Source organism: Aulonocara sp. 'chitande type north' Nkhata Bay, linkage group LG13 (assembly GCF_057382095.1).
Source record: "Aulonocara sp. 'chitande type north' Nkhata Bay isolate Kocher_YH1m ecotype deep benthic linkage group LG13, A_spYH_male_GT1.1, whole genome shotgun sequence".
In the NCBI taxonomy this organism is placed as follows: Eukaryota; Metazoa; Chordata; class Actinopteri; order Cichliformes; family Cichlidae; genus Aulonocara; species Aulonocara sp. 'chitande type north' Nkhata Bay.
The window spans coordinates 22634312-22661775 of record NC_141356.1 but is presented as its reverse complement, the minus strand read 5'-3'; the positions used below and the strand labels follow the sequence as shown (position 1 = coordinate 22661775).

Sequence of the window (27464 nt, the reverse complement as noted above, 5' to 3'; positions counted from 1 at the left end):
TTTACTTCCAGCCACCCAATCATGAAGGAAAATTAGACAAGAAACGTGTTGGTTTGAAGTCAGCTGTAGTCTGCAGCAGATTTACCCTCATCAGCGCTTTCACAGCCTTTGGGTTGGCACATGGCTCAAGCTACACTTTTATTCCATTCATAATGTTAACCTATAAGGTTTTAGACTCTGTGCCATAACCCGCTGGCTGCACTACCAGCACGAATACCATGCTTTCATTTCAACTTCTCAAGTGTGATACTTCAAATATTTATGTTTTTTCACTCCATCTCCCTGGAAACACGTTTGAAGGTCTCCTAATAGGATTTTTATGGATTGATTGAATTACTTCAGCATGTAACGGTGAACTTTCCATGGCGAGAGGTGGACGAACAAGTATTTCAGACCTTTTCGCACTGAGTAATGACTACCACTGGTACACTGGGGCGCAATAAGGCATTAATTGACGATTATAAACTTTATTTACTCGTGGTTCACGTTATTACGTGACGACACGTCTCGTTGTTTTAGGCAAAACGCATGGGTCCGGTAGCAACTTTTAGTTGAGTTGTTTATCTTTGCTTATTTTGACGCGTCAACACTCATTTATCTACTCAACATCAATGAAACGGGCTGCATAGTAATAAAAAATGACCACGAGTATTGTAAATGCCCGAGGGCACTGGAACGTACCAACTCGAAAAGGGTGGGGGTGCAAGTGGTGAATAAAACTTCGCCCCTTGTGTGTTGACATATTAAAGACTTTTAGTGTTGCTGGATAATAATTATAACTTTACGAGAACACTGCACAACAACCCGGTGTCCCCGTGTCCGCATTAGTTTGGTAGCCGGTTACCTTGTTGCTCGTCTCTCCCCCCGCTGACTTGAACTGCATGTGTACGCGGATATTGTTACAATCAATGCTGAAGGCAGAAGCTCAGCTCTCAGCTGCTTGCAGTCTTGCTTGGTCCTACGCTGAGGACGCTGAACTGGCGGCTGCAACTGCGATAAACTTTTTCTTTTTCGCTTTCCGTTTGTTGAAGATGACCTAACCTCGAAAGAGCCTCTGCTAGCCAGGTAGTAGCACGCTAGTTAAATTGTATGCATTGAACGTCTTTTTCTTTGTTTCTTTCACTGCTCTGAAGTTTACTCTGTTCTTGCTGGGTTTCCCCATATAACTTGTTAGGTTACTTTAAGGACACGTACTTTAAGAAAACATAAATGGCTTTTTGTGGGATGAATTTCTTAAAAGAGTATAAACCTTTTTTGTTCATATAAAAATAAAAAATAACAATGTGGCGTGTTAAACTCTTTTTGGGTGACTGCAACTTAATTGTTCTGCACTCAGTTCCTATGGAGCTTCTAAATAAATATATGTATATAAAATAATCTACATGACCGACCTGGTGCTGCTATAAATGTCCCCGCATAATAACCCGTTTTGAGGTTTAGGGGCTTCACGCAGGCAGCAAGCTCTTTGAGGCTGCAAACTCCCCCTTCATCTGTCAGGCAATGCAGTGAATCTGAGACTGCTGTAAACTACACAGTACCTGTAGGTGGAGAGGCAGTGTGGTTGCTTTGCAGCATTGACACACAGTTCCTCACCACAACCCATGAGATGATGTTAAGAGAAGCTTTAGTGCTTTGAGTCATAAGGCTTGGCTGCACAAGTCGCACCAATCTCCACCGCACATTTAGGTTTTTGTTCTCTTTTCAGAGAGGAATCTGAAATTACTAAATCTTGTGCTTTTTTTTTTCCCTGAGCATCAGAGTAGGTACTTTTTTTAGGTTGAGGAGCCCGAAACTATTGGCCACTTTATTCTTCCTCAATTTCAATTCTGTTTTATCAGCTAATATATAAGGCTGAATCCTTGAAGTTCAACCAAAATGTACACTGTTCTTATGACTACGTGACAGAGATGAATGCATTATAAACTAAGACTATGATGTTATGCCTATATGAAACTGAAACCTACATGATAAGAACTGATAAGATGCTGATAAGAACAATTATAATTTAGGTTTGTTATCCGCTGGCATAGCTATGAGGCCTCTGTTTTGTTTTAGGCTCAAACTGTAAACGAGGACTCTGAATATAGGGCACAGTGGCAGCAGAGCACTAAACTGCTTATTTGTCATCTTTGTTTCCTTTGTGGGTTAGGAAGTGTTGGCGCTTATGTTTTGGTGCTTATGTTTTGCCCTTTCCGATTCTAACCACAGCTGGCTGAGCTTTGTGGACACCATCAACACAATACCCTGAAGAACTGGTTTGGTATGAGGGTACATTAATTGGAAATATCTGGGAATTTTCACAGGGACACAGAAGCAAGAGGTCATCCTTGACTGGCTAGGTTGGTTGGTAAACTAAACGTTAATGGACGCATATTTGCAGAAAATGAAATGTCTTCGCAATTGCAAAGGTTAGCTGATGTTCAGATTGGAAGTGAAGCAGAGTGCTTGGGCAGATTTAATCACCTGTCAACTCTAGTGACTATTGGCATGCTGATAGAGGTGTTTCACAAATGCGGGTTTGACTTCGATGTAACCTGTTCTGAGTACTTCTTATCTACTTTTCCAGGTTGGGGAAGATTTTGATCACTACAAAATGCCTTGATTTCCAAAATAAACAATTGCTGGAATCTTTCAGCTTGGTGTGAACAAGTTTGTGAATCTGCAAATGTGCTGTTTGCTCTTGCGAATTATTATGTCTGACTAGGAGCAGGGTGGAAGTGATCTGTCCTGGTGCCAGAGGTCCGCAAAGGTCCAGAAAACAAAAGCAATCTGTTGTCTTCTATATGTTACTTTGGCTGTTTTATTTAACTTCTAACACGTTTGGAAATGTTGCTACTGGCTAAGCAGGCATATTGAAACAAGTCAATCCATAGGACTTTTTCCAAAAAAGTGAAAACACTCCTCGCGTTGCGAAGGAAGCAGTTTACACATTTTCATCACAGTTCCTGGCGATCGCTTTTTGTACTTAGTGTACTGCAATTGCGCTCAACAACAGCTCTGGTATTGTTCATCTGTAGGCTTGTTTTGGACATACTAGAAACATAATATGTGGAGGCAATTAAGGGCGGTGGGTTTTTAAAGGGGATTGCTCTGCACTCCAGTGTGTGCTTAAGACGCACACATTTGCAAGGTCTTTGTGTTGCAGAAAAAAGGCCCTATTAGAACTCTATTCTGTCAGTGGGCAGCTGTGTGCCTGTGTGCTGAGCAAGCCACTGGCCCATTCTCCGTCTGTGTGAACAACTCTCACTCAGTCCACACGCTGACGCACATGCTGCCACTTTCACCCCTCTCTGTCCTTTGCTTTTTGCCTTTTTTGCATTTATTAATCATGCTATTTCTCCTGTTTTTGACTGTTATTTGTCTTTCTGTTCCACTACTGCTCCACTGTTGCTCTCTTTCCCTCCCTTGTTCCCTGACCCAAGGCATTATGCAAACCTACCAGAAAAGGATTGTTAGCCATGGCTGTCTCTGCCACCATAGTACTCTTTATTCATTTCAGAAGCTTCCCTTTCTTCTCTGTGACCTGCAGTCATAATTGCTGTGGCTTCAGACACATTTAAACTCACCCCACCTCCCCATTTAGTCTTAAAGAAGTTAAAAACAAATACCTCGGTTATTTGACTCTGTCAATGTATTTGTTTCATTGTCAATATTCCTTGTTTTGTTTATTCCTTCCTCATTAACATGATGGATTTGTAAGTCTGGCGTCAAATCGCCCACAGAGCCACAGACCAGCAGCTGAAAAGAAAAGAAAAGAGGCATTCTCACATACACCAGAGAAGCACTCCCCCAACCCCCCAAGACAGGCACCAGACTCTACTTAAAGATGAAAAGCATTCTGGGATGCAATAGAAATGCTCCAATGAACACTCTGCTCTAGTCTTTATGTGGCGATAGTGAGGAATTATTTAAAAAAGGGAAAGAAAGGATGCCCACACCGTGTTTGACTCTCAAATAAGTATGTCTTTATTTATTTTAGTCGTTTGCATATGTTGTGTGCATGTGCATAACCTGTATTCTTCTGGAAAACCCCAAATCCCAGGTGAGCCAATATTTTCTCTTGTGTTGCCTTGTGTCATCATAACACCACACTTATGAATGGCAGCGGTTGGCATTCTTCTGTTTATTTTCCTCGACTGCTTTGGATTGGCTTTTCCTTACAATATGAGCCAAAGCATAACTCCAGTCTCATTCGTGCCGTTCTTTACCGTAGATCCAGCCTGATGAAGGAATCTCCCAATTGAGTTCTTTATTTATTTAATAAAAAAACAGACAGAGAGAACTGAAAGCTTCTGTTAGTGTACAGACAGCCTTATCTGATGTATTTTTAGAACCTGTTTTCCACAGTTGTGACAAAATCTAAGCATCTAACTTCCTCTTTCAAGTATTAGGACTCTAATTAATAATGACAATCATTTTTTTGATATATACTAATGTGACACTTAATGTGTTACATCCTTTCACAAGCAGGGTTGTCTGGTCACACTGGCTTCTCATGACTAGCCTTGCACTAACATTATTATTGATTGGTAATCTAAAGTCATACTCTCGCCCCCCCCGGAGTTGTACAGCATGTTGGTTCTCAGTATTTGGGATGGACTCTGTTTTACATACTTGTTTTACATGCACCTGCATGTCATTACACAGAAGCTCAACAAGTAGCTTGCTGTGTAACATATTAGATTACTTGAATCAGATGAGCTTATTAACTGCCAAATAACAAACGGTATTATTAAGATGTTGTAAATGGAGATGTAACTGAAGTATTACAATTGAGAGTCTTAAGTCAGAGACTGATTGGAATTCTACTGTGTATTACTATGCAAAGAAAGCTCCTGGTCCAACTAGGAAATGTAAAAGCTTTGTCTACGGACATTATCTTGACCTTTACACAGTAGCAGTTTACTTTATTCCAGCACCAATTTGATTTGCTTTCGTTTTTCAACAAAGATGAGTTCAAACAGCGCAGCTCACAATTTGAATGTGAAATGGCTTGTTTAAATTATTCCCAGTCATCACTGTTGAAACTAACAGATGTGTTTTAAATCGATAATATGTCTTCTTCCTATTCAGTGCTGCTTAACATAGGACTCATGAGTCCAACATTTACTGTATGTGGTTATTTCAATGAAAAAAACTTAAAATGACACGTCTTCAGTGGGATTTTCAAATATCTGTTTTACATTCCTGGTACACATTATGCTGAGCAGTCAGAGGGTCCATATGGTGAGCTGAGCCCCCTCATGAATGAATGAATGGGCTGATGGAATGCTGCTCATAGTTTTTGTTCTGAAATTCTCCCACCGATACTCACTAAAAACTCACCCACATCTCCAAAAAATGTATGTAATAGAGCAGCAGAAAGTAATTGATTAATTACTCAGTGCTGCCAACATATTTTAGAAACTATCGGTGGAACTTGGCTTCAACAGGGCCGCATGGCTAAACGGCCTCCATCTCTCATGATGGTATGTGCAGCACTGTTTTGCATGGCGGCTTCATACACAAAGTCAGTGTAATTGTTGTTTTGTAGAGCCCTTCTGCTTAGACTCCTCTTGCATATAACAGCAGACCTACTGTATATCTTTATGTTAATAAGCATGAGTATGCGAAAGCTTATGGCTAATTAACATACCATTACATATGAATATTATAAAAGTTTATTTTTCAACCTTGATGTACACAGTTTGGCATTTACACAAATGCCTTTTGTGCTCATTTGGACTGCACACTTCACCACAAAGCTTTTCTAACTTACCACTAGTGCCGTATTTAATGTCAGTGAGGAAGCAATTCCTCCTGCTTCTCCAGTCACTGCTGTCACGAAATCATCTTCATTTGTTTGATTTGACACCATTGTGCTTCACATAACAACAGAAGCGCTTTTAACCTCATATCGGCTGCAGCACCATGGGCCACTGGCTCTATACAACACTTTCATGGACTACTTACATGCTGACGACACTATATAGAAATCAACTGGTTTTAAGAAAATGTATTTGTAAATTATGAGCTCTATCATTTTAGTGATTACAGTATACATGATAATATTATGTGTTAGACTGAAGATGACTGCTGCTCTGCCAGAAGCATGCGATCTCTCTTTTTCTAATAAGCATGGTTGTTAGAATTTGGTTAGCATTGCTAAACTATGATACAGTAGCCACATCTCTCTGACAGTTTTTCAGATTGACTTTGAGTCATTGATGACTTATGCTTTGACTACTGTTAAAAATCTCGTGTAATAGCACTAGTCAAAGACTGTTCATTTTCAAGCGTGTTGAATTTTTGGATTTGTATTCTTTTCATTAGACAATGTGGAGTTTGGATTGGAAGGGGGGGTGTATGTGTCTAGTAATTTAGTAATTTGTTGTTTTTTTTCTCATTCAAACTAGAGTTATTATATTGATCTTTAAAAATCTACTATATAGGGTACTTATTAGGTCATTGGTACTGACAGTAAGTATAACATCACTTGTTTATACAGCATAGGAATGGCCCCTCCTATTGAGCTAAGCAATTGCTTGGGATTGCTAGCAGAACTGGAGCCTCTGGTGTATGTAATGTACCCCTAATGGATTAGAGCTCTAGTGTGTACAGAACAGAAAATGGAAGAAACTACAGGCAGAAAAGCAAGGATTGCTGGGTCAGTTGGAGAGGACAGTATAATTAGTGTGGTACCTACTCAAACACCTGATCCTATGCCTGTCAAGCTCCTTAAGCTTTCGGTTAACTAAACCCTAGTCTAAGAAACAGAGGTCAACCCCTAATAAATTTAAGGCTACCCTAAATAGAAAGAGTGTGGTGTGTTTGCGGGTTACATGTCACAGTGCTTCACCTTAGTAAACTGGCCTTGCTCAATAGTCCAGTTTCCTATGACAAACAGATTTACTGATAAAGACTGATGAGCTGTCCAGACATTATTATTCACTAGATGGGTGACATCTGCCTTTTTCACATCACCAGTTGTCATTGTTGTCTTCTGTTGTGTGCTTGGCTGCTATGGCTACCTATTAAATCCTAGAAACAGTGTACTACCTAGCAACTGTTTTGTGTCTAAAGTCAGAGTGAAACTACCCCAGGAAGTATCAGAGATTCATTTTTGTGGGAAAAAAACCCAAAACAAAAACTTTGACAATTTTACCTAACATATAGTAGATAACCTATCCGCTCTCAGGCTGTAAATCTATGATTAAATAAATGTTAATGTGAAATGATGGTAGAATATGTGTATGTGAAGTTAACTCGTTGCCACAATGCTCTGTGGATATCACTTGGGGCTTTCTCCTTTCATGTATTTAGTAATGAAGTCAGTATGTTCCACACCCAATTCAGCAGTGGCATGTCATGTGACCACAAGGGAAGTAGAACTCCTGCAGTGCAAAGGGAAGTGTGCTTGCTTATGTGAATTATGTTAGTGTCTTCATGCCAACATAGTTGAGATAAGAAGACCAGTATTAACTGGACTTGCAAGTTAATTCTAAAGAAAGCTTTGGGGTTCATGTTTACTGCTCTTATTTCTATTGTAGATCTGTTGTTAAGAGTAACAGCAACTTAAATTGGAGCTTCAAGGCTGTATTCATGCAGAGATTAATGGTCACTGTCATGAGAGAAGCATTCAGGGTAATCTCCAAAAAACTTGACTACTTAAAATACATAAAGTTTCACTGAATAAGCTTTTCAGTGTTTATGTACCTTTGAAGGAGTAGACGGTACTAGGGTGATAGCCAAAAGATTCAATGGTATGTCTTGACCTCCCAGACCATTTTTACAACCTCGACCACATTATCCAAGAGAGGGGTCGCTGTGTGTTCACCCTGAATTAACAATGGACATCTTAGGCTTTCACAAAAGAAAGCCTCCTTTATTCTTTTTAAGGCTTTCATTTAGTTTCTCATGGACATCTGAACTATTTAAAACAGGTGTCAGCGTCTAGCCTTTTCTGACATTTAGTGCCACTTTGATTAAGGAAAACTGTGACAGTAATTTAATTTAATCTTATCAAAACAAGAATATGATCTGCCGAGGCTTTCCAGCCATGCCATATTTTGAATATTTGGGCTTCAACATTTCATTAGTGCCAATTGAACTGGTTTCCTCCAAGTACAGCAACTGATCAAAGTCCTGACACCAGACGCACTCCACACAAGTATGCAGCAACCAGAGCCAATTAGTGATGGACACCAAACACCCCGTTACAGAACTTTAGGGGGGGCGCAAATAGGGTTCTATTTATCTGCCTGTACAAATCACAGCCTGGGCAAAGAGCCACATTATCTTAGCTGCTCTTTCTTGTGCCCTCCTGAGTCACTAACTATTGTGAGCCAAGAGCTGCTTTCTGCATCCCAGCATACACAAATCAGTTCTTGAAGTACCAGTGGATTTGAACCCACTTATGGTCAAAGTTTTGTTAGTTCGATAAGTTACGACTCAGCAAATATCATATATATTTGAGATTTATTGGGAAAGATTTCCTTTATTTGAATCAAATAGGGCTGAGATGGGATCTGACAAAACAATTGATGAACCTCAGTCATTTTATCCTTGACAGGCAAAGCAGTATCGCAAGTTGATCTATAGCAGGGGTGGGCAACTCCAGGCCTCGAGGGCCGGTGTCCTGCAGGTTTTAGATATCACCCTGGGTCAACAAACCTGAATCAAATGATTAGTTCATTACCAGGCCTCTGGAGAATTATAAGACATGTTGAAGAGGTAATTTAGCCATTTGAATCAGCTGTGTTGGATCAAGGACACATCTAAAGCTTGCAGGACACTGGCCCTCGAGGCCTGGAGTTGCCCACCCCTGATCTATAGCAAGTGGAAGTCTTTGACTAAATCAGTCGGTGCTTTGTGTAGTGTTCACTGTTTTGTACTGTTGAGCTATAAAAAAAAAAAAGTAATTAGTATACTAAAAGTATTAAGTTAAAAAAAAGCACCTGTCCCATCACATTCATCATAATATGAGACTCTAATGAAGGGAGAAGTAGCTCTTCCAGTTTCAGTTTTACGCCTCATTTAGTATCCACAATGTCTTCCCTGGTATCTTAACTGTAAAGGATGAGACAAATCGTCATTTAAGTCACTTGCTTTGTTTGATGATCAGCCTGACTTATGATAACAAAAACGACATTTTTCTGTGTGGGACATGCAGCTGAGTTTGTGAGATTTTGTCTGGCTTTATGAAACATATTTAACTTAAAGCTTAGTAAAATTGATAGTGTAATGTCAGGCTGTTTGATCATAAATCATAATCACAGCTATTTAACAATTGTTCAGTTACTGTGGAAACACAAATTTACTGAGCAGTAGATTTCCTCAACAGTGCATTTCCTTCCTCAGGGGTGGGGTACAACCCTCACTATCACAAATCACTCAGCCCACAGTACAGGTTCCACTACCCTGCAGTATTGTCACAACTAGGCAGGCCTTTGAGGTGTTCATTTATGGCCCCACAGATTTTATCTTTGCACCATGAGGCAAGCACATGAGTGAAACAGGTCCGTCTGCGGCCCTTTAAGATTGCTTTCACAACGACATATTATCCGTAGGATAAAACCAACTTCTCTTAAGATGGTATTTTTCAGATGATCCAACCTTACCTGTCATTTCACCAGTGCTTGGTGAACAATGCTTTTGTTTTCAGGGAGGCAAGACAGGAAAAAGGTTGATGTTGTGCTGGATATATAAAAACACAGTAATGATTGTTTTTATAATCTTTGAAGACCAAAGTTGTAAAAATGATATTTAATTCTTCTCTCAGTGGTGTGTAACAGGGACTCATCAAACCTCAGATGAACTGATAATTTCCTGGGTTTTTGTTAGGACTGACATCTAGTCAAACAAAAAGGCTTTTCAAACAGTGTGATGTAGCCAGCAAGGACTCTTGTTTTGAAGAGCAAAAGTCTGATCGGATCTGAAAATGGCTCTGCACAAGTGCTCTACACAGCCCATTAAGCTCTGGTTTCCCCATCATGAGAAGTCGGTTCATTAAATAAGCATGGCTCCAGGCTTGAATTCACACTCTGTCTGCCCTCTCCCATGACCCTGCTTGCCAGTCACTACACACACAAGTGCAGGTTAGCATAAGCAGACATGCATGTACAGAAACACATGCACAGCTAGCTCTTGTTCTCAGTGTGGAGATGCTGTTTCAGCCTTGATCGGACAAGTCACGCTTCCTACCTGCATCAGTCAAACGGCACAATATAACAACCTTTACACACAGCCGTCACGCTCCTCGACCCTTATTCTGATTAACACACACATACACACACACACACACACACACACACTGCAATACATTGCCCCACCCATTACTCAGAGTCACTTCTAATCAGTAGAGTAATCTGCAAAACTGATTATGAAGAACATACTCTTTACTTTTTACTCCCACTAACAGTACCACCTTCTCTTGCCTGTGGAGGCCCGGTTGTGCTCCACCGACTCTCTGAAATGAATGCAGATAATGGGAGTCATATGCCGGCTTTTGGTTTCAGGCAGGCCTACATGAAACATTTATTTACTTAGTCTTTATGTAGTCATGGGGCTGGAAACAAGAAAAGGGACAGAGATGACATTGTTAAGTCAGAAGACATGACTAGACTGGTTTAAAAAAACAAAACACTTTTTATCGATCCATGTTGTTGTTGTTTTTGTTTTGTTTTTTTTCCTCTACAGAAGTCAGTTTTTTTTCAGTGGTGCACACTTCTCCCTAAAGCATCTTGTGTAAGTGCAACAACCCTTACTTAACACAAAACCACATGTTTCATGGGCAGGATAGCATAGTAGGCCTGGAAGATCCATTAGCCTCATGTGTTGCTCCGGAGTCAAAAGCTGTCATTAGCCAGCAGTTGATTGGGGATCTGAACTATGCTGGTACTCTCTAATTGGATACTGTCAGTGTGTTTGGTGGTTGGTAAATGACGGAGTCCAAAGTCACTGCAGCTACTTTTATTAAAGAAAGCATAACTGAACTTGCCCATCCTCCGCCATAGTCATTCACATGCATTGAAAAACATCAGAAAGGCTGAGTTGAGCAGATGTGACAAGGCATGTTTGTCCCAAAAAAAAAAAAGATATAGACCATCTGCCATACATATAAAGCTTTTAACGGTTGTGTTTACCGAAGCAGCTTCTGTCTGGGCTTTGCTATGTGTGGGTGCAGGCAGTCTTTGAGTTAACCGCAGCTCCATATATGCTTCTTTTCTGTTCGTGGTTTCTAGCCACATCTGTAGTCATGTGACGTGAGTAATGTCTTTTCCTGAATTAGCTAAAGCTAGCCTTCTGTTACAACATGTTTAGATTCCCCTGTGTTCAGGGTAATATTGCTGACAGGCCAAATGTTCTGTTATCCACAGGGATGAGGAAGCAGTTTAACATATATCAGCACATTTTCTTTTAAAGCTAGTAGGTTGATAGGTGTGTGTATGTAGTGTGTGGATCTATATCGATGACTGAAGTTGCTGTACGTTTTCGGATTTTAAATGCTGAATGGAAAAACTTAAGGTGTGCATATAGCAAACATGTATCGCATTCAACCGTGCCCCTTTCAATCACTGTTATGGGTATGTTAGTTAAAGCAGTGAGGAATGTAGATATTGAAGTGATTTATCTGTGAATGACAGTTATCACCTCACAGATTGATTAAAAAGGCAACCTGTTTGTATTTGTGAGAAACCTTTCTCTCAAGACACGTTTTAAGACAAAAATGCACATGCCATGCTTTTTGTGTTTGTGAAAAATCTTAATGAGAATGGCACAGAACAAGTTAAAGCAGCCACAATTGGGGTTAAGAAGCCAGATTTGGCACACTATTGATTGTTATGGCTATGCTTAAACCTGAGCTTTATTTAGGCCCTGCTTCTTGCCCATGTCTTGTAGCCAGAAACATCCTTTGCACTTTAATTAAATTAGTAATGTTTTTATTTCCCTTTTTTTCCATGAATACAGAGATTGGCTGACATTTGAGAGACCTACCTCCACCACCTTCACAAGTACTGCTCTTCAAATGGGAAATCTTCCTCTGCTTTTTGCCCAAATGCACTGTCTGCCCTCTGCTCTCGTATAAGATGGCTGCCTGTGGCCTTTTTCTGCACCTGAACAGACTGGAGCAGAGCTACTTGCTACCATGGTGATTGTTTTCTCACAAACACTGGAAAAGAAGAAGGCTGCCAATGATGTAACGTCCAAGAGCATCGAGCGACGGCTGGTGAGAGAAACTTTACGTTTTGACTTTAACACAAGGCAAGCTTGTAGGTAGTGTACCCACAAGCATGTTAGACCACGATAAGTTGTTCACTAAAGGATTTTAGATGTCTTTAACTGTCATTAATATGATAGATACATTTTCACTTTTGAGGTTCTCTTACTCAGATGAGACGTTCAGTGTGAGCTTTATAATTGTCCCTTGAAGACAAAGAGTTCTAGGATGTGTTAGCCTAGAACAAGAAGGAACCAGTTCCCTAATAAAATAAAGGGAACTGGTTCAAAATCATTCCAAAATGTCAATGCATGGTGGATCAGTGGTTATAGCTATTGGCTCACAACAAGAGGGTTTCTTCAGGAGCTTTTTCCTACTAGTGGAAAAAAATGGTTGTTTAATGTTGCCTGTGCCAAGACAGTCTTGCAAAAGACATTCTAAATGTCAAGAGTTTCACTTCCTGAGACCGGTTAACAATCCCCTGCTAATCACTGGTTGCTTGGGAAAAATGTGTATTCTCCAGCCAGTTGGCAAGTGGTTGCAGGAGGTTGCTTGCTGTCAGTTGGTGAAATTGGTTGCGAAGAAGAATGCTGCACTGAAAACCTCCTCCCAGATTGTTGCAGCCGCCCCCCCCCCCGTAGCACTCACCAACTACTCTGAGCGGTAGTGAAATGGTGAAAAGTGTGATGCAAAATGGTGATATTTGCTTTCAGTATAAAAGCTGTGCCTTTTGAAATTTGTTAGTTTGAGCGGTAAGGCTCAACTTTTATTTTACAGGCTGCAGCACTTTTTAACTCACCACCAAGCAGCAGTGAAAATGTAGAGTGTTTGCACTTTACATCAGAACTACAGGTGACTGTGGCAATATTCAAGCAAGCAAGTTTTTGGTACAGCATACTCTTTGCGACTGATTACACTCAACAAAGGTCAGTGGCCTCCAGCGAGCCAGTCAGGAGAATAAACGTTATTCTTTAGTGAATGATCTGTGTGACTAAAACTTTAAAAAAAAAGCAACGTATGGAACAAAAAAGAGCTTTTTTAAAATTTCAGTCAAAATGTTATTTTTGGTGTGTCACCCCTGAGAATTATTTCACTTTTTGTTTTTTTTAACCAGCACCTAGGTTTCACTTCTCAAAGTAAAATAGGGGTTATTTACATTTTATTTTTATCTCACTACTCCATTCAGACAAGCACGGGAGAGTAGTTTTCACTTTCCCGCTTTTATCATGCTGCTTATATGCAGTTTTTAATCTACAAAATCTCAACACTCCTTCAAGCTCTTGGATGGTGAAGGATCACAAACATTTCTTGACACGTTTAACATCAATATGATTTGTTCTGAAACGTCCAGGAATTATTTTCTTGGGCCCAACAAGTCTTAAATGTTTTTCTTTTGTTAAACCTCAGAGACTGACGTAAGTCTTATATAATATGCTGTAAATGTAATCGCATGCATAATTTAAAAAAAAAAAAATCAAAAAGGCTTATGGACAGAGGTTTTTCACTGCTACCTTTGCACTCATCAGCTGCTCACGTTAAAGGCCTGGGGGTTTAGTGTACCAATTCTGTCTCCTATGGCACAATAGCCTTTATTTTGAGTTCTAGGCTTGGTATCTTAGAAAACTTTTTTTTTTGTTTTGTTATAATAACCTCAAGGCGAGTCACTGCAGTGAAATGTGGCATTTTCTTTTTTGTTCTGTGTGCAGATAGCCAACACCCTCTTGTAAGAAATTAACTATGGGATGGATGGGTGTCTGATTAAAAGATAAGTGGGTGTAGGCAAAACTGTTTTATACTCCCCTAATAGCCTTTGTACCTTAAACCCAAGAAATAAAACAGGTGCGTTACAAAATTTAGCTAAACGTTCTTTTGTATTGTAAAATCATTGTCCAGCTGTCCTTGAAGGTATTTCATGCACCTTGCAGTGAGTTAAAGGATAATCTTTAGGAAGTAGTTTCCAGCTCTGACAAAAGTGAAAGTGTAAAACCAGTCCAAAAGAGTGTAATTCACCCACTGGATAATGGACTACACTCTTGAATCCTTGAGTTTTAAGTAGCAACAATAGCAGTGATGGTGTGTTAAGCTGCTTGTGCTAGCTAGCTAGCTTGGGTAGGTGTAACTGTAATTTACTATGATGTCAAAGGACTTGAGACTTAACTAGCTTTAACATTAGAAACTATTTAAATGCGCAAGTCTTACAAAAATGTATTAAAATTTATATACAAGCGTAAATTATTATGAAGCGTAAATTAGTGCAGTTTTTTGTTTAGTAAGCTTGTTGGGAAACACCCTACATATTCAGCAAGAATGGAGCAAATTAGCATTCATTTGGAGTCTTTATTCATGGAGTCTAATGTTCACTCTTTTGTGCACTGCTTATTCTCCGCCTCCTCTTCAGAAATGTATCTAATTCTTTAGTCACCCGCTAGTTGCTGAGTATGAGCTAGTTGTTGCTGTGAACCAAAACGGTAAACTCGCAGACCATAAAAAGTAAACAGTAAGCTTAAAGTAAGTAACCATTTGCATTGGCTTTGGTTGACGCAGATCTTTGGCTATTTCACACTGGTCGTTTGGCAGCAGCGTGTAAATAATCCTGACCTCAAAATGAAGACAAATCAGTCTTCTCATTTGATTTGAGGGCTGAACTTTTGTTCCTTGGCTTTTGTTCTTGACTTTTGCTTTATGTTCGCCTGTGCCCTCAACAGTGTGAGGTCCCCACCATGAGCAGAGGGACCACCCTCCTCTCCCGTGGAACCGTAGGTGAGTTATCTTCATTATCACTCGTTATGTCTTTCTGTTTGTCTTTCCCCCTTTGCTCCTGCTTCCATTTATTAAACGCCATCCCTCTGTGCTCTGCATTTAACATCTGGAAAAAAGCAGTGGCTGATTATTTGTTAAAAAACATTTCACAACTGATATAACACAAGTAATTGTCGCCTTTAATTCCCCAATAAGTTGAAGTATCAAAATCAGCGATTGCAGTTGTCTTGTTGTTTATCTCCTGCCACACTCGATCACTCACTTCTCCCTTTTCCATCTGTCACTCATCCCCCACTCATGATCAGAGTGCACCTGCCTCCACACAACGTTGCACAGCACTCTCATGGGAGTGAACTGTAATTGAATATTCTGCTGCCTATGTCAACAATTTCCCTTTAGCTGTGTTTGTGTAATTATCCTCTGTGTTAAAAGAAATACTACTGTCAATACAAGGCCAGCTATCTCCCACTGCCCTCTTTTTTTTTCTTCCTTTTTTTCCCCGCCTCTTTCTTTTGGGTAAAGATTTTTCCACTGTTAATCCTGACATTAAAATTGGCTAGCGTGTTTTGTTAGTTCAACCACTTTGTCTTTTGCTTTCAAATGGTGGCCTTTTGAAGTTCATCCCTTTCTCCTTTTGTCCAGTTGTTTTCCTAACATTCCTGTCAGGTCGTCACTGTAGCCCCCGTACATTGTTTGTCCAGCCAAAACAATGATTTCCGTCCAGTAGTCTGGGAGAGAGCGTGCCAGAATTGGAGGCAAGCATCCAAAAGGATGGTTTTTGGATCAGCAAGGGGCTCTTTTTGACAAAAGCTTCAATAGAGTCGAACTTAGCCACACTTTACTGTAGGTGTATTATCCTCCACAAAACTCTTTTGTCCCGATGGTGAGACAGCTGGAAATTCATACTGCTTTGACGCATATCCTACTAACCACTTGACTAATGGGAGTGACTGCCCAACTGTTTCACTGGCTGATTCTTGTCATAATGTGCAGTTCATGTTTTTGGAATCAACATTCTTGCATGTCCAAGTTTTAAATAGTCAGGAATGTTACTGCTGGAAACTTAAAAAAATGGCCAACATAGCAGTCAGTGGAGTGAGCTGGTTCAAGCTGAGGAAGAGAATTTATTGTAATCTGGGTTTTTTTTGTGTGTTTTTTGTTTTGTTTGTGTGTGTGTGTTGGTGTTTTAAACCACAGTATTATTTATTTATTTGCATATTTAACTCTAAAAGTAATGGAGGCAGAAATGTGTTTCTCATGCTCGGAAACAGTAATGTGCCAGTAAGAACTCACAGCTGAGGTTTCACTGCATGTCCTGCAGCTGTTTATGTGAAAAACAAGCAGACAGACAGTGATCTTGTTGAGACCTACTCGGCATGTAGTGTGTTATACTGAGCATTGTGACTTTTTGGGGGGTGGGCAGCCAACTTTTTAAGACTTTTAAAACATTTCCATCTTTGAATGCACAGATTTTATTTATTTATTTTCCAGAAAACGACTTTTTTGACTATTTTTTTTTTTCTTTCAACATTATTGGGAATTTTCAGTCCAGCTTTCATTACAGTTACTGAGGAGCAGCACTGGTTTGAACTGTTCAACTGGTAGTTTTATTTCCTCTAGGCATAACCTTGTCAATCATGTTAAGACAAACAACCTCCCACCCCTTTTTTGTAATTCTCCAAAGCTCATGATTTCTTTTTTGTGTTGTTGTTGTTGTTGTTGTTTCTACTTAGCTGTTTCTTTCTTCTTAGTGTAATAGCTCACCATTGCAGTAAGCAGACAATAATCTCCCTTTATTCTTCCAAACAGTTTGTTCTTACACCAACCAATCCTCTTTGCCTTAAGCTTATTTCTGCTTGTGTGTTTCTTTGTGTCTTTGTTGTTAAGTACTAAATTATCCTTCCAGATATTGCTGCTAGAATTCATCATGCTCTAGTTAACAAATGCAGTTTTTGCTTAATATTGCTTGCCGCACAGATAAAGATGTGTCAGAAGGGCTGCTGTTGAGGTCAATTAGTGTGAGGCTTTTATGTTTTCCCTATTACAGAGGCAGATAGATGGTTGGATATGGGGCGAAGCTGTGCCATCCAGCAGAGAGCTCCATGCCAGTCTGGTACTCCTGTATGGGATGTGACGCCTGATCACAACAGCCACTGTGCCAAGGAACCAGGCAGCACCACAGCAATCACCAGCCTGATAAGAGATCTGAGTCTCTGCAACAGCACTCACGCCGTATCCGCCACTGCACACTACACCACTACGGCTACCAGCCAAACTCCTACGGCACCCCCGAGCAAACGTCAGTGTCGCTCTCTGTCACTCTCTGAAGAATTCACTGGCTTCCGCTCATCTTGGAGGCCCCAAGGGTCCCGAGTATGGACAACGGTTGAGAAACGAAGGTGCCACAGTGGAGGGAGTGTCAGAGGTGGGGGAAGCCATTTTCCCACCATGCAGCGTAGCTCCAGCTTTAGTTTGCCCTCACACTCCAGCATCACTTTTGATGGAATCCAGGACCTGCCATTCTTCAACCAGCCGCTGCCTCTCCACCCTCAATTCACTGCCTCTCCAGTCTCCCCTACCTCTCTTGCCACACATCATCACCACTCCCAAAATCACGTCTTCCTCAGGCCTCTCTCACTTTCCCATGAGCAGATCAGCCTGCCAGAACACCAGAGGGAAGAGGCATCGGAGACCAGCTCTTCAGACTCCACCCCAGAGCTGGGGAGACGAGCTAGCCAGAGAGCCAGGGGAAAGGGATGTTTGTCTCGGAGCAGGTCTCAGCCCTGTGTGCTAAATGAGAAAAAGGTCGGCATGAAGCGCAGGAGACCAGAAGATGCTCAGGAGCAGCGGCCCTCCCTGGACCTGACAAAGATGACTCAGGTTAGCTGGAAATGTTGAACATATGTTGACCTGCACAGACAAGCACTTACATATTCATTGATTTGAATGCATTCAATTGGAATTTGACTAATTTCAGAGTTTAATATTACATGTGTTTGCTGATTGCACACAAATGAGTATCAGCTTATTTCTAATCTTGCTTTAATGCTGGAAAATGCGCTCTGTTGCATTCACTTTAATCCTGAACCAGATGCACTTACAACACAGACAAATGCTTTTTTGTTCTTAGACTAAAGGGAAGTTCAAGACATCTTCAAACAAAACTAAGTCTGTCTCTTTCTCTCAGAGTTTGATCAGGGAGTGGATTAAATTAAACTGTATTAAGTTTTCTGCGTCGTCAGTCCGAGGCTTCGAGGCTAAGTGATCTCAGGCTTTCCTCCCTCTAGCTTAGGGAGCGGTGCTTACTAAGAAAGCATTCCTCATGTTCAGTCACGCTGCCTTGAACCACTCTCTAGCAAGGCCCTCTCGGGTTTATAATTTCATTAACTCTGTTGGGTAAACAAGTCCATCCAAAGGTTGGACTTCTCACCATTTATTTGCTTCCTCTCTGCAACTCCTACCCAATATTTCTACCTGTCAGAAAAAGCGGCAGTGAATTATGCGTATATTTGGATGCACAGAGCTCTGGATGGATTTCCCAATGTCAAGAGTTTTTGTTCTTTTGTAAGGTCAGAGGAAACAGTGCAACAGCCAGAGAGTAAACCCAAACCCAAAATAGATCCAGAGAAGTATTTTAATGACATGAACTCTTTTGATATTTGGCAGAGCTTTGTTTCTTCTTTTTTTCTAGTGCCCTGAAAGATCTTGATCTGATTCTTGTATCACATTCAGCTCATTATTTATGTGAATGCTCTGGGAATTTTACACATTGTCCTATTTACCCATCCTTTCCTGATCACTTAAGTCATTTGATACTCAAAAATCATCCTTCACAGTACCTTGTTTCAGGAAAATATTGTAATTTTCCTGTCTCTTACTAGAAAGTTATCATCAGTTCATCCATATACCCCCCTTTTCCTTTCTGGAAATAATATTAGTTCCCAGCCAGTCATACTTAGGACCTAGCCAGGGTTGGATTAACAAGGCATGGGTAATGGAGCCTAGCAAACATGTTTCCCCTTGTATTGCCAGCTTCTAAGAGGGGAAAAATTAGGCATGCAACATATAAAGAATGAATCCACAAACACACACATGGAGCCAGTTTTACATTAACTCGACTAGGGCTGTTCGATATAACGATATATATCGGATGACGATATAAAAACGTCTATCGTTTCATTTTACGCTATAGTTTGTTTCGTGGTGTCGCAAAATAAACTGTTTACAGCAATATTTTTTTCAGCGTTTTGATGGTCACTGTAGTGGCTATATTCATTTCCTAAAGTTCTCTCTTTCTCTTATATTTAATATAACCACACGACGGACGGACAAGCGCCTGTTTTTATGCGTTGTCGTTAGCGTGTCTGCTTGTTTATTTTCCGCATAAACATATTTTTCACAATAAAGCTCAAGATCCTGTTGAGACTTTTCAAAATAAACGGAATCACGTGAAATAGTATGCAGAGTATTGACGGGTGAGAAGCAAAAAAAGAACCGTCAGGTGCTAAAAAATAGATTGGACTCAAACGTTAGAACAGGCTTTTCCCTGCAGCACGCTGTGTAATAAATACTCATAAAGAAAACTGCAGCCGTTACAACTTATGTCTAAAAATATATATTTTCACGCATCAGTTAAAAACTCGACTCCAGGTACACGACGCCCAGCTGGAATCACTTCACGCAAGTCGAGCTTCCAGAGATTCACAGAATTTAAAGAAAATGTTAAATTTTTGTGATTTTTATATCGTTATCGGGCGATAGATGTCTTATATTGGGATATGAGATTTTGGTCATATCGCACAGCCCTAAACTCGACTTGCCATTAGTCATTGCCATTACTCTGCCAGTTACAGATTATTGTCAGCAAATGATCTATTCTCAAAGGTTAGCGGGTCAAAAAATGTTTTCACTTTTTTCGGGGGTTTGAGTCGAGTTGCATGAGTGCATGTTGATGAAAGGAGTCCGGTCGTACAGGTTAGATGGGTCATTTCAGATCTACTGTAACCATGTTTAAATTCTCATCCTCATGCACACCTCGGGAAAGTTACCAGTAAAGCATTGCATACAACAAAGATAGTATGATTAATACGTGCTCCCTTGCTTCATTTTCTTTTCCTGTTATTGAGACTTGATGTCAATAACTAAACCAGGTCAAGTGTGGCCAGGAACTTAAACAAGCAGCGTTGTAATATCTCAATCTAAATTTAATAAACCAAAAGCACAAAGAAGATACCGCTGGAGATTGACATTGTTGTTACCAAAAGTGGTTGACCTTTGTGAGAGCCTAGGGAAAGAAAAAGATCCCAGCTGGCAGACTGTCTGGAAAAGGAAGTGTTAATGTGGAAAACTAGGGCTGGTTACAACCTGTGTCTGATCTACAGAGGATAGAACATGCAAAGTACTGCCAGGGTTGGGAATATAATAGATTTCACCAACTCTGATTGGAAATCAGTTATTTAATGTGATCTTTCTTCTGATGTTATATATTTGAGCATCACAAGACTTCTTAACTGGCCTCTGTGTCATTGAAGTGGCAGTTTTTTGTTTTTTTTCCCTGGTTACGCACACACAATTCCTCCCACTCTTTCTCAAGAACTGGGTGAGCCTAATGACAACATTATTACTTTTCATACCTACGTAAACAGTAGATTTATTTATTTTTTTTTCACTGTAGGTGTGTTTTGAGTAATGCTGTCTAACATTGATTAAAAGAATAGCAAACATGTTGTAGATGGGGCAGGAAACTGTGACATTTGTCTGAACTGCAGTGGATACAGACAGGTGTTGTTTGATTAATTTTCTATGGAACGTGCGCCAGAGACTCGCCGAGTGAAGGATCATGGTGGTCAACAAGCCCTCAGTGTGAGTTAGTGGAACATGGTGTAATTTGGCCTTTAGATTCCTCGACCACGTCAATGAAGGCGGGTGTGAATTCTGGGGATGCATGTCATGCTAATAAGCTATAACTTGACTACCGTGGGGATTTACATGCAGCCACCCCCAAAATTCCTTGAATGTCCTCCCAGTCAGCCATGTAGATAAGTTATCTCTGCCTGCCCTTCCACCTTGGCCTGTCATTGTTGTCTTTTTTGGGGGATTGTTTTTTTGTTTGTTGTTTTTTAATGGACTGGCTATTGGGCATAGCAAACTCCATGTCCTTCACTGAATGATTGTTGACACTTCTTGCACAGTGAATTTGAGGAAGCTGTGTGCTTAAGTCCAGCCTGGTCAGTTAACTTCAGCTGGGCGTGTGTGTGTGTGTGTGTGTGTGTGTACACACAAACTTGTATCCCTCCCTATTAATATTTTCTTTCTCCTGGCCCAAGTTCAAGCTGCTCTGGTCTTCCCCTCCTTCTTCCATCACACACACTTCATTCCTTGGATGGCAGACATGATGATCATAACTGAGCCCTGCATGCTTGTGGGAACACCTAGGTAGGCGTCTTGAGGTGCAGCTCTCACCGGGTATAATGACATGTTGTGACTTGTCATAAATGTGCATTGTAGAGCATCGCCGAACATTAGTCTGTAGTCACACATTATTATCGCCTACACTTTTTCAACATCTGACAGCCCAACACTTTAGTCTTTTATCATCATTTTACCTCTGGGCATTTGCATGAATAAGCCAGGCATTCTGTCTGCAGAGGAGTAAAATAGTAGATGAATGCACACACCAAAACAAAGACTGTGTGCGTGAATGTCTGTTATAGTCTCCTGTCTTTGCTTGCACCTCCTTGTCCTCTCTTTTGCTTCACAGTTGTTTGTCGCTGGAGGTCTGATTGCATGTCATCCTCAGACCAGTGTGTCTCTGAATGTTTATGTGACCTAATTTCGGCACAGAGCTAAACCAAAGAAACACTATCGACTCGTATACTAATAATCTGAAGTTGCACAGTGAATGCAATGTAAAGTACCTGCACCTCCCAGTAGTGTACTATATGTGTGATTGTGGTTGTAGTTTGGTTCACAACAGGGCCTTTGCATAGCATTTAGCTCGGTGATTTTAGTTGTTTACCCAAATCATCAGGAGGGTATTTGCCTAACCTCCTGGCATGTGCTTGTGCTTCTTCGACAGCAGCTGCCTTTTGAACCCATGCTCTAAATAACATCCTTACAGTCCAAGCCATTGTTGTGTAGATCACGGTATAAAATAATCTACACTCTCTATGAAAACACCACTTAGCTCTAAAATATGTGTTCTTATAGGGTTTTGGTGAATATTAAACGTAAAAACAAAAAAGGTATAAACCAATCCAGTGGATCTCATGTCTTGTTCACTTTTTCTATTCAACATTCAAACATGACTTGCTGGAAGGCATGCGTGGCTGTGGTAGACCTGATGTGTCAGATATAACTGAATACCATGCTCTCATTTCCCTTAATGTGTATGGCAGCATTGATGAAGTTGTATGGTTAAAACATGGTACTGCTTGGGACTATGCTGAGTTTTGCAGAGGCATGTATACAGTGCTGTGCAAAAGTCTTGAGCCACCTTTCATTTCTCTATATTTTCTTAAGAAAATGTAAAAAAAAAAATTCTTTTTTTGTTTGCTTGGGGGGTTTTTTAACATGTGAAAACATACAAAGAAGTGTACCTTTATTCTTCAAAAAAGCTTGAACTCACTTGGGGCGATCGTGGCTCAAGAGTTGGGAGTTCGCCTTGTAATCGGAAGGTTGCCGATTCGAGCCCCGGCTTGGACAGTCTCGGTCGTTGTGTCCTTGGGCAAGACACTTCACCCGTTGCCTACTGGTGGTGTTCAGAGGGCCTGGTGGCGCCAGTGTCCGGCAGCCTCGCCTCTGTCAGTGCGCCCCAGGGTGGCTGTGGCTACAATGTAGCTTGCCATCACCAGTGTGTGAATGTGTGTGTGAATGTGGATGACTGGATATGTAAAGCGCTTTGGGGTCCTTAGGGACTAGTAAAGCGCTATATAAATACAGGCCATTTACCATTTAGGCAAGCTTTCTTGGAATGTATTTAAGTATACTTCAGGAAAATGTCTCCTGGTATCGTGAAGGACATTCAAAGCTCTTCTTTGGATTTTGACTGTCTTTTGTTTTGTTCTGGGCTCTGGGGAATGTCTAAAAATACAATGTAAAATCGATTGTTTCCTAAGTTATCTATTACATGTAGGCATAACATAGGTTCATCCTATGTAGTAGGTGCCTTTTTTTTATGCTTGAGTGATTTATAGGTCAATGTTAAGTAGCTTAAGAAGTACCAAGAAATGAGTGAAAATGCAGCCAGTGTCTAAAGAAAAACTTTAAAAAGGCTGGCCCAAGACTTTTGCACAGTACTGCACATGTTGTAGCTGGAGCTGGAATGTAGGGTGCTCTTGGTCAAATTATCAGTGATAGAGAAGTCATTTGAGTGAAACAGAGTAATACACGTCAATGATTGAGCTGCATTATTGACTGGTATTTCTACTTTTGAGTATTACAGAAATTTATATCATCATGGGAATACTAATTATCCTTTTAAATTATCTGTTTAGATGACACTGTTGTTTTCTTTGTCCTTATTTATTAATTTCTTTACTAAAATAACATGATATTGCCTACCCTGTCAGTCCAAAGTTTTTGACTATAAGATTAACAGGCCCAATAATTCCTCTTTTGTATTTCTGCTTCTGGTCAATGTGCATTTTATTTTACAGAACAGATGTCCCAGACCCATGCTATTTAAATGCACTTGCCAAATCAGCAAGAACTGAAAACTGAAAGGAGCACATCACCAAGACTCCAGAAGTTCACTTTATTAGTCATAGTCTTTAAAATCTGCTGCATAGTATTTTCTGTGGATTAGGACGAGATGTGTAGAGTTTAAAATCTTTCAAACTCATGCTTCAGTTTTTGTTGTAGTTTTATTTTACACTTTTTTCCAGTAGCTTTGTTTGTGCTTGATTAATCATTTTTGACTAAAAGTAGAAATCTGCTCTTATATTCTTTTAAAAATTTTATTGTGGTTCTCCAACCTTAAATGAAGTGTGTTTCTAAATAGGACATTTGAGGATAATAACTTTAAAGTGGTTTTCGTCTGTGTATGGTTAGATTCCTGGTAATGGCAGTGGGTAATATGAGATATGACAGGTCCAGGGTAGCGAGCCCATGTGTGTGGTAATAGTGATTTGTGTGTGTACATGGGTGTTTTTCATCTGGCAAAGCTGGGTACACAGCAGAAATTTAACCCTGCTCCCCCAGCCTACCACCACACCCACCCAAATCCCAGTCAGGCTCAGTAGATTTTATAGAAAGCATATTGTATAGAGACAGCCTCTCCACCTCCTTTCTCTCTTGCTTTCGTCTCCTCCTCTGCTGTGATAATTAGTAGTGGGGTAATACCAGGGGTTGAACTGAGAGAGCAAGAGCTCTGAAATCCCCTTTTCCACTCCAGTGGGGTAACTACAGCAAAGGCTTCCCACTCCTCACATGATCACCTCAAGCGCTTTCAGTTGAAGCATGGTGTGTTTGAGGTACTTGCATGTAAAGTTAATCCTGAAAAGTGAGCTAACCTTAAACTTAGCCAGCCTCACCCTATGTTATAGTTTTCTCTTGGACGGGGAAACGGCAAGCCTGCTAAAATGAGATTTGAGAAAGGGTGTCTCCAAGCTCATTGTAAAAGGAAAGGCAATGTCTCAACACATGCTAGGGAACATTAGAGGTGTCTGTCATGAAAGCCTGGGCTTTATAGAGAAAACCTCATCTCTATTCACCTCCATGCCTCCAACATCTGCTGCTGAGGGCACTCCAGAGATCATTAACCCCTTCACTGTGCTGCGCGGCTGCCTTTCTTTGTTGCAGAGAGGAATTCAGGGTGGAAAGAGAGCATGAAAGCAAACCAGGAGCCTTTGTGAATTGAGTCTCTTTAAGGTCAAGTTTTGAGAGCAAAAACGCAGGCAATTGTTCACATCCAGATTGTCCCTGGCACTCCCTAGTGTGAGCTACAAAACATCATAACAACTGTGAACAACAATGACTGACATAAGAAATGTCTTTTACCATACAGGGTTGGGTTAGGTATGTGTTTCAAAGTGGTTTCCAGTGATAAATAAGCCTAGAGCACAGTTTGACACGAGATGCATTTAGTGGTTTGGTGCTCATTTCAGTGTTTTGCTCAAACAAACCAGAGGGTTAGCGTTCTGTGTATACTCTTCAATGCCTTGTGCGTGTACTGGTGTTTTTGCATGTTTACATGTTCACATGCCATCAGTGAAAGGGAAAGCCGGCTTTTAAGATGCCCAACTGAAACCCAATCTCAAACTGACATTCTGGGAAACTCTGAGCTCCCTGACATAGTCTTTGACTTCTGTAGCTCTTCATCAGAAAGAGGCCATGATGTGAACGTGTGCAAAAATGTCCAGACTAACATGGTCTTTTCTTTTTCTTTCTTGTTTTTTCAGACTTTACAAAGCTTAAGCTGCCCTGGATTTTCATCTAGCGACAACTGCCAGTCAGTCTTGTCCCCGCCCACCTTGGACTTAATCGACCAACCGGATTCAGACTTCACAGGCGTGTCTGAGCTGGGACTAGAGTCATGGCAGGAAGTGATAGGAGATGACGAGGAAGCAGATTCATCTTACGAGGATAGCGACTCCGCTTGTAGTGTGGACTCACGGCCTGGGTCTCCTGTAGGCATCGAAGATGGTAAACGCACCCTCTGGAAGGGTGACTGTGGGACACAGAGGGACATTTTTCAGCTTGGGGGAGAGCTGGATCTTGAACAGATCGAAAGAAACTAAACTTTGCATCGACGATTTTAAGACTGTGTCTGGACTGTTATAGAGAAATGACTATTAAGATAAATATGAGGAAAAATAATAGCTAATTTTGTAAGGGAAAGGCTTTGAAAAGACAAGGATGGTGATACATATGATGAAGCATTGCATATGTTGCTAATGGCTGGCTTCTTTAATGACACCTTTGCCTTGAACATTCTTACTGTTTGTTTAAAAAGCAGTAACCTTAGTTTGTTTTGTGTTGGTTTTTTTGTTTTGTTGTTTGTTTGTTTTTTTTGGGGGGGGGGTTTGGATCAGATATTCAGCTTAACTCAGGAGTGGGAAATTGAGGGTTTGTCTTAAATAAGTGTCTCAGCCCCCCGCTGTCTTTTAACCTGATGACCTTTCCAAAGTCAGCTAACCTTAAGTTTGTAGTACTGTAGCAGTAGCTGGGCTCTCTTATATTTAGCTCAAATTTGTTTTTCCAGAGAAAGTGGAGGGCATCAACAATGGGGTGACACAGAAAGAGGCAAAGACAGACTTACCCTTGGCCTTCCTCTTCATCTTTTGTGCACACGTGAAAATCTGATTTGTTTTTTTTGCTGAATGTAGGCTCAATAAGCTTTATGTGGAGTTCAGAAAATGTAAAGTGCCTTCTTCTGGATGCTTGCTGTCTCAGTTCTCTTCAAGAAACTTGCCTCAATCGAAGCCACCTTTTCTGACCCAAATAGACAAATTGTATTTTTTGAATTAAACACTGAATCTCAAATTGTCAGTTCTAACATCAGTGTATATTTTTCTAAGTAACAGGTTTTTTTTTTTTTAATGAGCTGTTTGTGCAGGATTAAGAATATAAGGTCTTTGTTCTATAAGAATGAATATGAAATAAACGTACATCCTGCACTCACTTGTCTGGTTTAATTTGAGTTTGTAATTTTGTAATGATTGCTCAGTGGTAATCAAGATTTCTGTAAAAGATAGCTTTCACCCAGACAGATCAAAAGTCTGAACACGCTGCAAAGTTTCCAGATAATCTTTAGAAGCCATACCCACACGCAGTCGTTTCCTGCATAACATTTCAGAGCCATTTCATTGAAGCTCACTCAGCTTGTATTGTTTTGAATACCCGCAGGTACATAACATGATTATGCACCAAATCGTTTCTCTGTAAAAAATTTTCTCTGTACAGTGGCTACCTAGGCTATTGAAGAATACAGCAAGTCGGGTTTAAAAACAAAACAAAGAAAATTATATTGGTTGTGTGCAGTTCCCAGACAAAATGGCAGGATATCTAGCAATGGAATATTCCTGTCCAGTAACCCTGCACTGGACAGAGGTGATGTCAGGAGAAAATGTGTGGGGAGCCAGACATGTAGACCGGACAGGGTTCTTCCACTCTGGGATTTCCTATCATTTCTGTTCAAGCTTCTGAACTAAGCTCACAGCACCGTTACCTTAATAAGACTTGCCTCCATTTAATCTATTAAGATTAAATTTGAGTCTTGTCTCATCATCATCATTGTTATTGGCCACGAGGGAGGCTGATTGCTGAAATTAAGTGATAGGACAGATTGTTTTTCCGGCATGGGGAGGAAGGCACTCAGTCCAAAACTGTTTATGCTGAAAACAGGATGTTGGAGTCACTTGCAGCCTTTCCTTCAATGATGGCCTTGAAGGAAGGTGAACTCCGACATCTCAGCGCTTAGGTGTTGGCTTACATAAACATGCACCCAAACATGTACACTTATTCAAAGGCCCTGAAATAGATACTGAATGTGCTATGTTTGTAT

General features: G+C 40.5%; 1 protein-coding gene across 1 annotated transcript; it reads left to right on the top strand.

Annotated features, from left to right (window-relative positions):
• The first annotated feature begins 909 nt into the window (after positions 1-909).
• On the top strand, positions 910-26581 carry LOC147316066 (protein FAM53B-like). The gene is made up of 5 exons (XM_086259232.1): positions 910-1065; positions 11950-12208; positions 14905-14959; positions 17007-17839; positions 25360-26581. Exons 2-5 carry the CDS (start codon positions 12128-12130, stop codon positions 25696-25698), a joined length of 1308 nt encoding a protein of 435 aa, XP_086115358.1. The 5' UTR covers positions 910-1065; positions 11950-12127; the 3' UTR covers positions 25699-26581.
• Positions 26582-27464: the final 883 nt, after the last annotated feature.

Excerpts from the sequence above, each read along its gene's own strand:
- LOC147316066 (XM_086259232.1), top strand. The coding sequence starts at position 12,128 with ATGGTGATTGTTTTCTCACAAACACTGGAAAAGAAGAAGGCTGCCAAT. Across the intron at positions 12,209-14,904 it reads AGAGCATCGAGCGACGGCTG|TGTGAGGTCCCCACCATGAG; the intron begins GTGAGAGAAACT and ends TGCCCTCAACAG. Across the intron at positions 14,960-17,006 it reads CCTCTCCCGTGGAACCGTAG|AGGCAGATAGATGGTTGGAT; the intron begins GTGAGTTATCTT and ends TCCCTATTACAG.